Source organism: Lucilia sericata, unplaced genomic scaffold (assembly GCF_015586225.1).
Source record: "Lucilia sericata isolate MDLA Ls3-8-SP2 unplaced genomic scaffold, ASM1558622v1 Contig000888F_arrow, whole genome shotgun sequence".
In the NCBI taxonomy this organism is placed as follows: domain Eukaryota; kingdom Metazoa; phylum Arthropoda; class Insecta; order Diptera; family Calliphoridae; genus Lucilia; species Lucilia sericata.
In genome coordinates this window covers 160,798-174,965 of record NW_023994877.1, presented here as the reverse complement: position 1 = coordinate 174,965, position 14,168 = coordinate 160,798, and the positions used below count along the sequence as shown (strand labels likewise).

Below are 14,168 nucleotides of genomic sequence, written 5' to 3'. Positions count from 1 at the left end.
CTATAGTCTAGTCTATAGTCTAGTCTATAGTCTAGTCTATAGTCTAGTCTATAGTCTAGTCTATAGACTAGACTAGTCTATAGTCTAGTCTATAGTCTAGTCTATAGTCTAGTCTATAGTATAGTCTAGTCTATAGTATAGTCTAGTCTATAGTCTAGTCTATAGTATAGTCTAGTCTATAGTCTAGTCTATAGTCTAGTCTAGTCTATAGTCTAGTCTAGTCTAGTCTAGTCTAGTCTATAGTCTAGTCTATAGTCTAGTCTATAGTCTAGTCTAGTCTAGTCTAGTCTAGTCTAGTCTAGTCTAGTCTAGTCTAGTCTAGTCTAGTCTAGTCTAGTCTATCTAGTCTAGTCTAGTCTAGTCTAGTCTATTCTAGTCTATTCTAGTCTAGTCTATAGTCTAGTCTATAGTCTAGTCTATAGTTTAGTCTATAGTTTAGTCTATAGTCTAGTCTATAGTCTAGTCTATAGTCTAGTCTATAGTCTAGTCTATAGTCTAGTCTATAGTCTAGTCTATAGTCTAGTCTATAATCTAGTCTATAGTCTAGTCTATAGTCTAGTCTATAGTCTAGTCTATAGTCTAGTCTATAGTCTAGTCTATAGTCTAGTCTATAGTCTAGTCTATAGTCTAGTCTATAGTCTAGTCTATAGTTTAGTCTATAGTCTAGTCTATAGTCTAGTCTATAGTCTAGTCTATAGTCTATTCTATAGTCTAGTCTAGTCTATAGTCTAGTCTATAGTCTTGTCTATAGTCTAGTCTATAGTCTAGTCTATAGTCTTGTCTATAGTCTTGTCTATAGTCTAGTCTATAGTCTAGTCTATAGTCTAGTCTATAGTCTAGTCTATAGTCTAGTCTATAGTCTAGTCTATAGTCTAGTCTATAGTCTAGTCTATAGTCTAGTCTATAGTCTAGTCTATAGTCTAGTCTATAGTCTAGTCTATAGTCTAGTCTATAGTCTAGTCTATAGTCTAGTCTATAGTCTAGTCTATAGTCTAGTCTATAGTCTAGTATAGTCTAGTCTATAGTCTAGTCTATAGTCTAGTCTATAGTCTAGTCTATAGTCTATACAGTCTAGTCTAGTCTAGTCTAGTCTAGTCTAGTCTAGTCTATAGTCTAGTCTATAGTCTAGTCTAGTCTAGTCTATAGTCTAGTCTAGTCTATAGTCTAGTCTAGTCTATAGTCTAGTCTAGTCTATAGTCTAGTCTATAGTCTAGTCTAGTCTATAGTCTAGTCTAGTCTATAGTCTAGTCTAGTCTATAGTCTAGTCTAGTCTATAGTCTAGTCTAGTCTATAGTCTAGTCTATAGTCTAGTCTATAGTCTAGTCTATAGTCTGTCTATAGTCTAGTCTCTAGTTCTATCTAGGTCTATAGCTGCTAGTCTAGTTCTAGTAGTCTATTCTATTCTAGTCTATTTAGTCTAGTCTATAGTCTAGTCTATAGGTTTAGATCTATAGTTTAGTCTATAGCTTTAGTCTATAGTCTAGTCTATAGTCTAGTCTATAGTCTAGTCTATAGTTCTAGTCTTAGTTAGTCTATAGTCTAGTCATATAGTCTAGTCTATAGTCTAGTCTATCCGTCTCGTCTATAGTCTAGTCTATAGTCTTAGTCTATAGTCTAGTAATAGTCTAGTCTATAGTCTAGTCTATAAGTCTAGTCTATAGTTAGGTCTATAGTCTAGTCTATAGTCTAGTCTATAGTCTAGTCTATAGTCTAGTCTATAGTTGTAGTTTATAGTCTAGTCTATAGTTAGTCTATGTCTAGTCTACATTCTAGTCTATAGTCTAGTCTATAGTCTAGTCTATAGTCTAGTCTATAGTCCAGTCTATGGTCTAGTCTATAGTCTAGCCTATAGTCTATAGTCTAGTCTATTTTCCATCCCTGATTATACTGCTAAAGTTTGTGGGCGTTAGTTTTAGTATGCAAAATTAAAGTTTAAGTGAAAATCAGTTGAGTCAACCTTATTAAACTGCACATTATTTGTTAAAGTACAATTTCTATATTAATAAAATGTTTTCCACCTTTTTTATTTATAGTTCAATTTTAAAAAACCATATTTTTACCTTCCTAGAAATACCAAGCAAATTAAATGTTTATCCATTAAAAAAAAACAATTTACTTTAGAGATTTATGACCCGATAAATAATTTACAAACAACTTATCAAAACTTCTAATCAAATGACTCAAAGTATTTGCATTTAGCAACAGTAAAAAAACAGTTTTTAATAAACATCAGTTTGATGTACATGTATCTAGACATGGATGGGATGGATGGATGGCATGTTATGGAGACACCACCGCCGCCACAACAACAAAAACAAACAACCGACCATAAATGATAGACAGTTAAAAACACTTTGAAAAAAAATTATTTTGACAACATGTTAAAAACTAGTTTTTTGATTTTTTTTCAGTTTTTGCTTAAATAAACAAGTTAAATTAAAAAATTTATAAAAAAAAGTTTCAAAGAAAAATACAAAAACGTTTATAGCTACCACATCATAAATATGGTCAGTTATTTTTGATTATTATTTTTTGTTGTCGTTGTTGTTGTTTATGGTCTGGTCAAGTTCAGGGCTAAAAACAAAACATTTTAGTTTAGAAATAAAACTAAATTATCTACTAAATTATTATGAACAGTTGCAATATATTTTTAAACCTTATTTGTTAGCAAAATCAATACAAAATTTTGAAATATAACCTTAAACTTGAAATTTGTATATTAACGGTTGTTTATTTTATTATTTGATTTGTTACGATTTGATTTTATTTTAATGAGAATTTGAGTAAATTTCTTTTGTTATGTAAATAAATATTTTTTCAATTTGGTTTTTTGATATGAGATTTATGCAAATTATTTTTGATTTGTTCAAATATCGGCTTAAATAGTTTGTTGAACTTATTGCTTTTCTTTTATTTCTTTTGAAGACATTTTTTGATTTATATTAATTGGAAGCTGGAAAAAATTGTGTTTTAATGAAAGTTTAAACATATTTGCCAACACTTTTATTGAATGGAATAAATAACAAAGAAGATTTTGAAAAGATTAAATATAAAGTTTGTTGGAATATGATCGAAATTTGTCAGATTAAGTCTTTGTTTTTGGTTTCTTTTTTAGAGAATTTATTAGATTGTTTAGCACAATTACCAATTTAATCTTATTTATTTTAAAGATTAAAACATTTTCTTCCAATGTTTAAATATTCTATAGTTTTTCAACATTATAAATTTTCTTATTTTATTTTGAATTCTTTATTAATTAAGGATTTTTATTTAATTGTTTTTGTTTTTTATCTTTTTTTAGATTCTTCCGATATTGTTGATTGTAAATTAAAACTAATTCTCGGTTTAATATGGACCCTCATTTTACACTATTCCATTTCAATGCCCATGTGGGAGGGTGAAAATGAAAATCAATTGAATGGCTCCGGACCAACACCAAAACAAAGGTAAGTTTCAAATTTCAAATTATATTTCTTAAAAATAACGAAGTATAAACATTGCTTTGAGACACGAACATTAAGCGACTTTTGACTCCAATATATTACGAACTTTTCCAAATAAACAACAACAACAAAATTAAGTTGCTAATACATTGTCCTCTCATTAAAACAGGACCCCCATGAGGGGTCTATATGAACATTTCACAAGATCCGCAAAATTATTCTAAAAAAACATAATTAATTCGATCCTTAATTCTGAGATCTTAAGATCAGGGGCTTCATAGCATGATCTAAATGTAGATAAATCCAATCTAATAGATCTTACTCATAGATCTTCTTCAATCGTTAGCGCAAAGCCAATAAAGCGTTATAATATCAAAAATATGACATTATTAGTATCAGATCCCACGACTAAGAGTCAACTGAAGGTTCGGGTCTAAGCGAACCAACATTCTATACACAAACCACTTAACGAAAATTAACCAATGAAATAGTTCCTGTACATTTTTTAATTGAATACCAGATGTTTGATTTATTTTATCATCCAGTCGAATAGATCTTATTCAGATCTGCTGAGTCCCCTGAAAGTTCCGAACTAATGATCCTTAATTTCTGAAGGCTTAAGACCTGGATATTCATCACTTGATGTAAATGTTGACAAATCCAATCTAATAGATCCTGCTCAACTGCACGTAAATAGCAGTTCCCACGACTTAAAGTCCCCCTAGGTGAACCAAAATTATTTTATCTATAGTATATATAGATTCTATACACAAACCACTCAACAAGAACTATCTAAAACCAATGAAAAGATTTCTGTACGTTTCTTCATTTAATCCCCGATATTTGATTGATTTTATCATTCAGTCGAATAGATCTGCTCGAACTGAGTCCTCTGAAAGTTTCGAGCTAATAATCTTTAATTTATGAAGGCTTAACCAGAGTCACTTGATCTAAGTGTTGATAAATCCATCCCGAGCGAAAATGTAAGTGATCCAATATTACTTTATCTATAGTGTATATAGATTCTATACACAAACCACTCAACAAAACTATCTGCAACTAATTGAAAGGTTCCTGTGCATTTTTTCATTGATATTTGATATTTGATTGATTTTATGCTCCAATAGATCTTATTCAGAGATCTGCTTAAACTGGCAACGTAATAATATCAAAAATATTATATAAGTGCTAAAGATGTTAAAGAGTGAACCTGATTCTCACTGAAATACTCATCTTCTTAATGCAAGATTCAGACCCAAAAACTGCTATATTCTTTCGATTATATTTTTCATGCTCTTTGAATTCACTGTTTAGGTCCCCAAATTGAGTAAATTTAGAAGGAAACTTTTCGTGGATACTATTCATTGAATCCTGCCCTTTCCAGATTTTCACAAATTGAAAAGTTTTGAACCTTGATATAATCCTAATATCCTATCCTTTTACTAAAAATTAATTATACTTTCGATTGGAATGTAGTTCTGTGACAAACCTGATAGGACCAATAGAGGTTTAACCTAGTATTAATTCTGTGTTTTTGCTCTTTTAGTGAAGTTTTTCAGCCTTTTTCGGGTTAAGGCCCGAATTTGTCAAAAGTCATTTACATCGACTTCACTCAGTCCTAAATTTTAGAAATATTTGGCCAGGAACTGTAAGAAACTCAGGGAATAATTGAGTGATACGTTTAGACTAGGTATATTTATTTCATGAATCCAGATCCAATAATGCTGCCTGCATATCAGCGGATGTAGTAAAAGAAAGCGAACACTTAAAGTTTAATGTTAAATACTTAAGAACAGTTTAGGCGATTGTCAGAGCAAGGGAGCTCACGAGAACTGAAAGGAACTCAGGGAAGAACTAAGAAAATTTAAAGATATCTGCATATCAGCGGATCTCCTAAAAAAAAGCGACAATTGTCAGAACAAGGGGGCTTACGGGAACTCAGGGAAGAATTGATTGATACGTTCACACTGAGAAAGGAAAGCGACCACTTACACTTTAATGTTACATATCCTTTAGAACAGTTTAGGCAATTGTCAGAGCAAAGGAGATCACGAGAGGGCCCTTTACGATAACTGCTTTACATTTTTGAAGATAATATATTATTATTAAATAATATATTATTATTAAAAAATTGCATAGATTTTAGGCAAGATCGAAGATAGTATTTACCAAATATTTCTATTAAAGAGTCAATTTTTAAAATTTTTCCTAAACTTCTTCATTTCAGATTACTCAACTGGATACATGGTAAAATACCCGATATGCCCATTAATAACTTTACCAACGATTGGACCAGCGGTAAAGCAGTGGGTGCTTTGGTTGATGCCTGTGCTCCCGGTCTCTGTCCCGATTGGGATATGTGGGATCCCAAAGATGCTGTACAAAATGCTTCCGAAGCTATGGGTCTCGCTGACGATTGGTTGAATGTCAGACAATTGATAAAGCCCGAAGAATTGGTTAATCCCAATGTAGATGAACAATCTATGATGACATACTTGTCCCAATATCCCAATGCCAAATTGAAGCAAGGAGCTCCTCTAAGACCAAAAACTAATCCCAACAGGTAAGTTTTGTTTTTAAAACGAGTTTAGGTTAATTTCGTTTATAAATGTATATTGAATTATTAAACATAATATGTAAAATTGGAGTTTGTTTTATAAAGAAAAAAATCTGAAATCCCATTTTCTTAAAACATTGAAACATTTTAACTGTTACCTTTTCTAATCATTATTTTTTCTTTCTCTCTTCTCTTCTTTCTTTTTCTTTAAATCAAACTCTTTCTCTTGCATTGTTCTTAAATCCCAATGAATCTTTTTTATATAATACTTGTACTACATTGTTCATTTATTCCATAACGCTCTCTTTTTTTTGGATAATTTACCTGGCATCTATACCCAAAAATTTATAAAAATTCCAAAAAATACCAACTTCCTCCATTCGTTTATACGCTGTTGTTTTTATTATAACTTGTCATTATTTTCCAAATCTATTTGGTCTAAATATTATTATAAATGTATGTGTGTAAATATTGGATACAAAAAAATAACGAAAAAATTGTTGTTTTTTTTAAACATTCCCTCAACTTATACTGATTTTTTAATACTTTTACGTCTTTTTATAAATTTGTGTAAAAATCTCTCACAAAACCAACAAAATTTATACCAAAAAACCAAAACAAAAAAACAACAAAACCTTAAACCTGAAAATACGTTAAACAAAATTCAGCATTCCTCCGCCGCGGTAAGTCTGGGAATGCTTTAATGCTATTGTTATTATTGCTCTTGCTGCTCTGCTGCTATTCCGCGGCTTAATTTTGCTACATTTTTCCCTAGTTTTGTTGCCAAATATTTTTTTAATGCTTTTTTTCTGTTGTGTTTCTTTAATTCTTTCTTTAATTTTACCTGTTGTTGATGACGTTTGAAACTTTTTTTAAAATCTACGTTTTTTTCGCTTTTTTTCTAACCGTGTTTTTTATTGCTTTAAGTTAACTCTTTGTTTTTGGCTTAAGCAAATTATGCCAAAAGTTTTCAAGTTGGGCTTAATTATATTTTGGGAAAAAGTAGAGAATTTTTACGTGCTACGTGTTTCGATTAAAACGAAATGATGATAGTAATTCTTGTTTAAATTTTAATAAAATGTGTTAATCATTAACGAATGTCTTACAAGGCACAGTGGAGCGGATAGTGAAAAAACTTAAGCAGACTAGATCTTCAAAAAATCAACTTTTAAACAAAATTGCCTTTTAAGTTAACGTTTTCGTAGTTTGAGGCCCTAGTTAGTTAGTTAGTTTGTAGTTAGTTAGTTAGTTAGTTAGTTAATTAGTAGTAGTTAGTTAGTTAGTTAGTTAGTTAGTTAGTTAGTAGTTAGTTAGTTAGTTAGTTAGTTAGTTGTTAGTTAGTTAGTTAGTTAGTTCGTGTAGTTCGTTAGTTAGTTCGTTAGTTCGTTCGTTAGTTCGTTAGTTAGTTAGTTAGTTCGTTCGTTCGTTAGTTCGTTCGTTCGTTTCGTTCGTTCGTTCGTTCGTTCGTTCGTTCGTTCGTTCGTTCGTTCGTTCGTTCGTTCGTTCGTTCGTTCGTTAGTTCGTTATTTCGTTCGTTCGTTCGTTCGTTCGTTCGTTCGTTCGTTGTTTCGTTCGTTCGTTCGTTCGTTCTTCGTTCGTTTTCGTTCGTTCGTTCTTCGTTCGTTCGTTCGTTGTTCGTTCGTTCGTTCGTTCGTTCGTTCGTTCGTTCGTTCTTTTCGTTCGTTCGTTCGTTCGTTCGTTGTTCGTTCGTTCGTTCGTTCGTTCGTTCGTCGTTAGTTCGTTCGTTCGTTCGTTCGTTCGTTCGTTCGTTCGTTCTTCTTTTCGTTCGTTCGTTCGTTCGTTCGTTCGTTGTTCGTTCGTTCGTTCGTTCGTTCGTTCGTTCGTTCGTTCGTTCGTTGTGTTCGTCGTTCGTTTCGTTCGTTCGTTCGTTCGTTCGTTCGTTCGTTTCGTTCGTTTCGTTCGTTCGTTCGTTCGTTCGTTCGTTTTTCGTTCGTTGTTCGTTCGTTGTTCGTTCGTTCGTTCGTTCGTTCGTTCGTTTTCGTTCGTTCGTTCGTTCGTTCGTTCGTTCGTTCGTTCGTTCGTTTCGTTTTCGTTCGTTCGTTCGTTCGTTTCGTTCGTTCGTTCGTTCGTTCGTTGTTTCGTTCGTTTTCGTTCGTTCGTTTTCGTTCGTTCGTTCGTTCGTTCGTTCGTTCGTTCGTTCGTTTTCGTTTCGTTCGTTCGTTCGTTCGTTCGTTCGTTCGTTCGTTCGTTCGTTCGTTCGTTCGTTCGTTCTTCGTTCGTTCGTTCGTTTCGTTGTTCGTTCGTTCGTTCGTTCGTTCGTTCGTTCGTTCGTTCGTTCTTGTTCGTTCTTTCGTTCGTTCGTTCTTCGTTCGTTACGTTCGTTCGTTCGTTCGTTGTCGTCGTTCGTTCGTGTTCGTTAGTAGTTCGTTCGTATTCGTTAGTCGCTTCGTTCGTTAGTTAGTTAGTTAGTTAGTTAGTTAGTTAGTTAGTTAGTTAGTTAGTTAGTTAGTTAGTTCGTTCGTTCGTTCGTTCGTTAGTTAGTAAAGATCGAAAATAAGCAAAAGATTCGAAATTGAAGTAAAATTTAGATTTTTTTATAAAAATTCGAAATTTTGGTAAAAGTTGAAAATTTTAGTGAACATTTTAAATTTTTGCCAAAATTGTAATTTGGACGAAAATTCAAAATTTTAGTGAAAATTCCAAATTTTAGTGAACATTCCAAATTTTAGTGAGAATTCAAAATTTTTGTAAAAATTCTAAATTTTAGTGAAGATTCTAAATTTTGGTAATAATTCAGAGTTATAGAGAAAATTCTAAATTTTATTCAAAATGTAAATTTTTGTGAATATTTGAAATTTTTGTAAAATATCGAACTTAAAAATTTGGTGAAAATTCTAAATATCAGTAAAAACCAAAATTTAAATCAAAATTCTAAATTTAAGTAAAAATTAATAATTTGAATTAATATTAGATTTTTTCACATTTTTAATAAAATAAAACCTTGAATTTTTAGTGAAACTCCAAATTTATAGTAGAAATTCTAACTTTAATATTAGAATTTTAAGCAAAACTTCGGATTTTTAATAAAACAACAGATCCTCAGTAAAACTTTGAGTTTTTAAGGTCCCGAACTTTGAACTTTTAGTGAATGTTGGAAACTGTATCGAAACTTCAAATTTTTAAATAATTTTAAAATCTGCAGTGAAACTTGGAATATAAAGGGAAACTTCGATCAGGCAAATAGCTTAAAAACGATTTAAAGTTTAATTACTTTAAATTTAAAGATTAATATTATGCAAACTTAATAATAATTTAAATTTAATATTTCTGTTTAATATAACATTTTCCTAAAGAAAAATTTTGAAAAGCAATTTTTAAAAAAAGATTATATAAAAGGCCTTTATAACTTAATAACAAAACCCCGCAATTTGTAAATAATTTGTAATACCAAAAAAGCTTAATGTTAAATGAGAACCAAACATAACCTTAAACATTTACTAAAACTTATTTAATTTATATATATTCACAGAGTACGTGCTTATGGCCCAGGTATTGAACCCATTGGCCCTGTAGTAGGAGCTCCAGCTAATTTCACTGTTGAGACCTTCTCAGCCGGCAAAGGTATGTATATTTGTAAAATAAACTTTTTCACTTTAAAAATTAATAACTTTGTTTCTGTGCAGGTGATGTTGAGGTTGAAATCGTCACACCCGATGGTCTTGTTGAAAAGGCCGATGTACGCTTTAACAATGATAAGAATCTCACTTATTCCATTTCCTATATACCCAAAATGGAGGGTGAACACAAGGTTGTGGTTAAATTCTCTGGCCGTGACATACCCAAGAGTCCCTTCCCCGTTAAGGTTGAGGGTCATGCTGGTGATGCCTCCAAGGTTAAGGTTACCGGTCCTGGTGTACAACCTTTGGGCGTTGTTATTAGCAAACCAACATTCTTTGATATTTTAACGAAAGATGCTGGTCGTGGTGTACCCGAAGTTATTATTATTGATCCAGCTAATCACAAAACTTCGGTGGCTGCTAAAGTTAGACAATTGGAAAATGATGTCTGGAGATGTGAATATGTGTCGGCCATACAAGGTTTACACTCGGTGAATGTATTCTATGCTGGCACACCCATACCCAACAGTCCTTTCCCCGTCAAAGTCGCTCCCTTATCCGATGCCAGACGTGTTAGAGCTTCTGGCCGTGGTTTGCAACCAACTGGTGTGAGAATTGGTGATGATGCTGATTTCAAGATTTACACCGAAGGTGCTGGTGAGGGTGTGCCTGAGGTCAGATTGGTTGGACCTGGTGGCATGAGTGAACAAGTAGCTATGACAAAATTGGATGCCCACACCTATGAGTGCCATTATTTCCCCAACAAAGAGGGTCGTTATGTTGCGGTTGTCACTTTTGCTGGACAAGAAGTTAACAAGTCACCTTTTGAGGTGAAAGTTGGTCCCAAGAAGGAATCTAATATTGTTGCTTTCGGTCCCGGTTTGGTGGGTGGTGTTGTTGGCTATCCAGCTGCCTTTGTGGTTGAAACTAATGGTGAAACTGGTGCTCTTGGTTTCACCGTCGCCGGTCCTTCTCAGGCTGAAATTGAGTGCCACGATAATGGTGATGGTTCGGCTTTGGTTAAATATCATCCTACAGCTCCTGGTGAATATGCTGTTCATATTTTGTGCGATAATGAGGACATACCCAAGTCTCCCTTTATTACACAAATTTTACCCAAAACCGATTACAATCCCGAACTGGTTAAGGCTTTCGGTCCCGGTTTGGAAAAGAATGGTGTAACCATTAATGAACCCACTACCTTCACCGTTGATGACACTAAAGCTGGCCCAGCACCTTTGGATATAGTGGTGGAAGATGTTTATGGCAAGAGATTGCCCGTGGATGTTAAACAGCAACCAGATGGCACTAAGAAATGCACATACACTCCCACTACTGGCAGTCCCCATACCGTGGAAGGTAAGTAAACAAATCTTTTATGGTAATACAACTCCATATACATAATTTTCTTTTTGTTAAAGTTAATTTCGGCGGCGTTGCTACTCCCAATTCACCCCATCGTGTCTATGTTGCTTTGCCAGTCAATGCTTCAAAGGTTCAGGCTTTCGGTCCCTGGTTCCAACCTGGTGTTCACCCCAATTCCGCTACTCATTTCAATGTTGACTGCCGTGATGCCGGTGAGGCTGAATTGAAGGTCAAGATTGTGCATGAAGAAACCAAAGTTGAAATCCCCTGCCGCATTATCGACAATGAAGACCAAACTTACTCTGTAGAAGTAGTGCCACCCACTAAGGGTGCTTATACCACCACCATGACCTATGGCGGTCAACCTGTGCCCTTAGGACAAAAAGTAATGGTTGAACAAACCATTGATGTCTCCAAGATCAAAGTTGATGGCCTAGAACCAAGTAAGTATTTTACCTATTATAAAAACCTTAGCGTTACCATATCATTTGAAAAAAACACAAATTCATTATAAATTATAAATAAAAAAATCATTATACACCAAGAACAGTATTTTCCCTTAAAAGGGAAAATATTGTCAAGAACTTTAAAATATATAAAAAGAAAAACACATCAAATACTATACAAAAGGTCATCATCTAAGTCCAAAAACTTTCGTTACAAACTCATTTATCAACAAGCTGCACCATTAAATAGTCTCCAGCAGTTTCGCATCATTACTCATGGTCTGCCGAAAGCTGATTTGGCCGTAACTATAACCTCTCCCTCGGGTAGTCGCGTTAAAGCCCATGTCATACCCACAGCCGAAGGTTTTCTCGTCAACTTTACACCCACCCAATTGGGTGAATATCTGCTGAGCATATGTTTCGGTGGCACACCCATAACGCCCAGACCATTCCGTTTACAGTGTCTAAGTGGCAGTGATTCGAATAAAGTGAGAGCTTTTGGTCCTGGTTTGGAAAAGGGTCTCGTGGGACAACCAGCAGAATTTATGATTGATACCAGAGGTGCGGGTCAAGGTGGTTTGGGTGTTACCGTCGAAGGTCCCTGTGAGGCGGCCATCAATTGTCGCGACAATGGTGATGGCACCTGTAATGTGGCCTATTTACCCACCGAAGCCGGAGACTACACTGTAAATATAACATTTAATGAACGTCATATTAATGGATCACCATTCCAACCGATTATTTACCCTTTGCCGAATCTCAGCAATACACGTGTTAGTGGTATCGGCATACAGCCACATGGTAGGCTATGAAGGCATCCCAAAATAAAGAAAAATAAAATGTTTTTGTTTTTTGCTGTTGCTGTGATGCTGCAAGCCGATTCCATTAAAATGATTTATATATAAAAATTTTGCCTAAAAGAAAGCTTTTTAAATCCAGCATGTGGCTATTTTTATTATTTAAGTTTTAAAAGCTGCTTTTCAAAGCTTTTTAAGTTCACAAACTTTTCTTTAACCCTTAACCTGTACTCTTAAGAGCCATTAATTTTGCATGTTATTTTTCAGTTATTTTGTATATACTATATTCAAACGTTATTTGATCACCCTCGAAATACAATTGTACAAAATATTCAAGTTTTTAGACAGACATTCGAAAAGAAATTTGATTACCGATCTTTTAGTTATATTATACAATTTACAGCATTTATTTTTCTCGAACAGCAGCTTAATTACATTTTATAGAATCTTGTGTGTTTTTACTTAATCGGTCGAAATATATCCAGACTCCAATAGACTGTTCAATACAAGGATCTCAAAAACTTCCTGCTACTAACTGATCGTATAAAAGTGTTAACAGTAATACCGCTAGATTTTTTTTCCCAGAACCAACATAAGAACATCCAATACTTTTATTGACTTCTGTTCACTTAATGAGCCGAAGACGCTTAGTGAAAATTATGGACTCCTCTTCCCAGGATCAACTTAAGATCATTCCAGGATCAACTTAAGATCATCATTCATAGATCGTGCAATAAATCGTCAACACATTTATTGACTTCTGATTACTTAATAAGTGGAATACGCTCAGAGAAAGTAATAGACTCCTCTTACCAGGATCAACTTAAGATCATTCAAGATTTATTGATCGTGCAATAACTCATTAACACTTTTATGGACTTTGCAATATCCCGAGATATTAGTAGACTCCTTTTTCCACAATCAATACACATAAATGTTGTCCGAAGCTTTCGGCATATTAACTGATCGTGCAATAACTCATTAAGACTTTTATTGACTTCTGTTCACTTAATGTGTCGAATACGCTCAAAGAAAGTAATAGGCTGGTCTTCCCAGGATCAACTTAAGATCATCCAATATTGATTGATATTGCAATAACAACTATAGACTCCTCTTCACAGGATCAATATAAGATCATCCAATATTTATTGATCGAACGAGTTATTCGTTAACACTTTTATTGACTTTGAAGTATGAAGAGAAAATAATAGACTCCTTTTCTCACGATCAATACAACTAAATGTTTCCCAAAGCATTCGGCATATTAACTGATCGTGCAATAACTCGTTTAAGCTCTTTTTGACATCGAAATATCTTTCATTTTGGAATTTGTCAGTGTGATCTACCTCATAATCTTTATTATACTCATAAGACAGTTTATCTTTAAGAATTTTTCTCAAGATCAATGTATAGGATAGAATATTCGCTAACTCCATAACACCTTGATATACTTTGAAAAGTTCGTTTATTAGTGTAAGCCGAATCAACATAAAGTATTAAATCGTTTGGCAGTTATTAGTTTGATCCATATCTTTATTATTCGACTATCTGATTTTTAAAGGATTTTCTTTATTATTTCGTAAATTCTGAAGTAAAACAGATTGTTAAATTTCAAATATCAAATTTATGTTTTTCTCCAAAATCTAGATTCGTGATTGAAGATCTTTAAACTCAACTGAAACTCTAGTATTTTCTGATTTCATATCATTCATTAAGTGATCATTTAGTACTCCAATATAATTATTAAAGTTCTTGTCTTATAATTTTCCCAATTGCTCTTTCTCAAGCTGTAGCTACTCTTCTTGATACATATACATCACGAACTTTACGTTACTATTCTTGTAGTTGGTTTGGTGAGTAGTTGGCTAATGGAAAATCGTTTCATTCATATCCCGGTGTGGTTTTTGTCCAATCAAATCGTAAACCCTTTATAAAAAATGTTGTCAAAGATTCTCTAAATAATCCGATAGTTTTCGTCAATC

At 33.4% G+C, this 14,168-nt stretch overlaps 1 protein-coding gene across 5 annotated transcripts in view; it reads left to right on the top strand.

The window, feature by feature from the left end:
- LOC119608852 (filamin-A) overlaps nucleotides 1-14,168 on the top strand; it is a 94,706-nt gene that overhangs the window by 37,783 nt on the left and 42,755 nt on the right. The window contains exons 3-9 of one of the 5 annotated variants that reach the window (XM_037963404.1): nucleotides 3,302-3,446; nucleotides 5,671-6,006; nucleotides 6,669-6,683; nucleotides 9,491-9,582; nucleotides 9,645-10,937; nucleotides 11,000-11,386; nucleotides 13,974-14,039. In XM_037963404.1, coding sequence (XP_037819332.1) covers nucleotides 3,302-3,446; nucleotides 5,671-6,006; nucleotides 6,669-6,683; nucleotides 9,491-9,582; nucleotides 9,645-10,937; nucleotides 11,000-11,386; nucleotides 13,974-14,039 — 2,334 coding nt within the window. Of the gene's footprint in view, nucleotides 1-3,301; nucleotides 3,447-5,670; nucleotides 6,007-6,668; nucleotides 6,684-9,490; nucleotides 9,583-9,644; nucleotides 10,938-10,999; nucleotides 11,387-11,623; nucleotides 12,191-13,973; nucleotides 14,040-14,168 lie in introns of all 5 variants that reach the window. The other 4 variants (XM_037963402.1, XM_037963403.1, XM_037963405.1 and 1 more) reach the window with 4 other exon arrangements.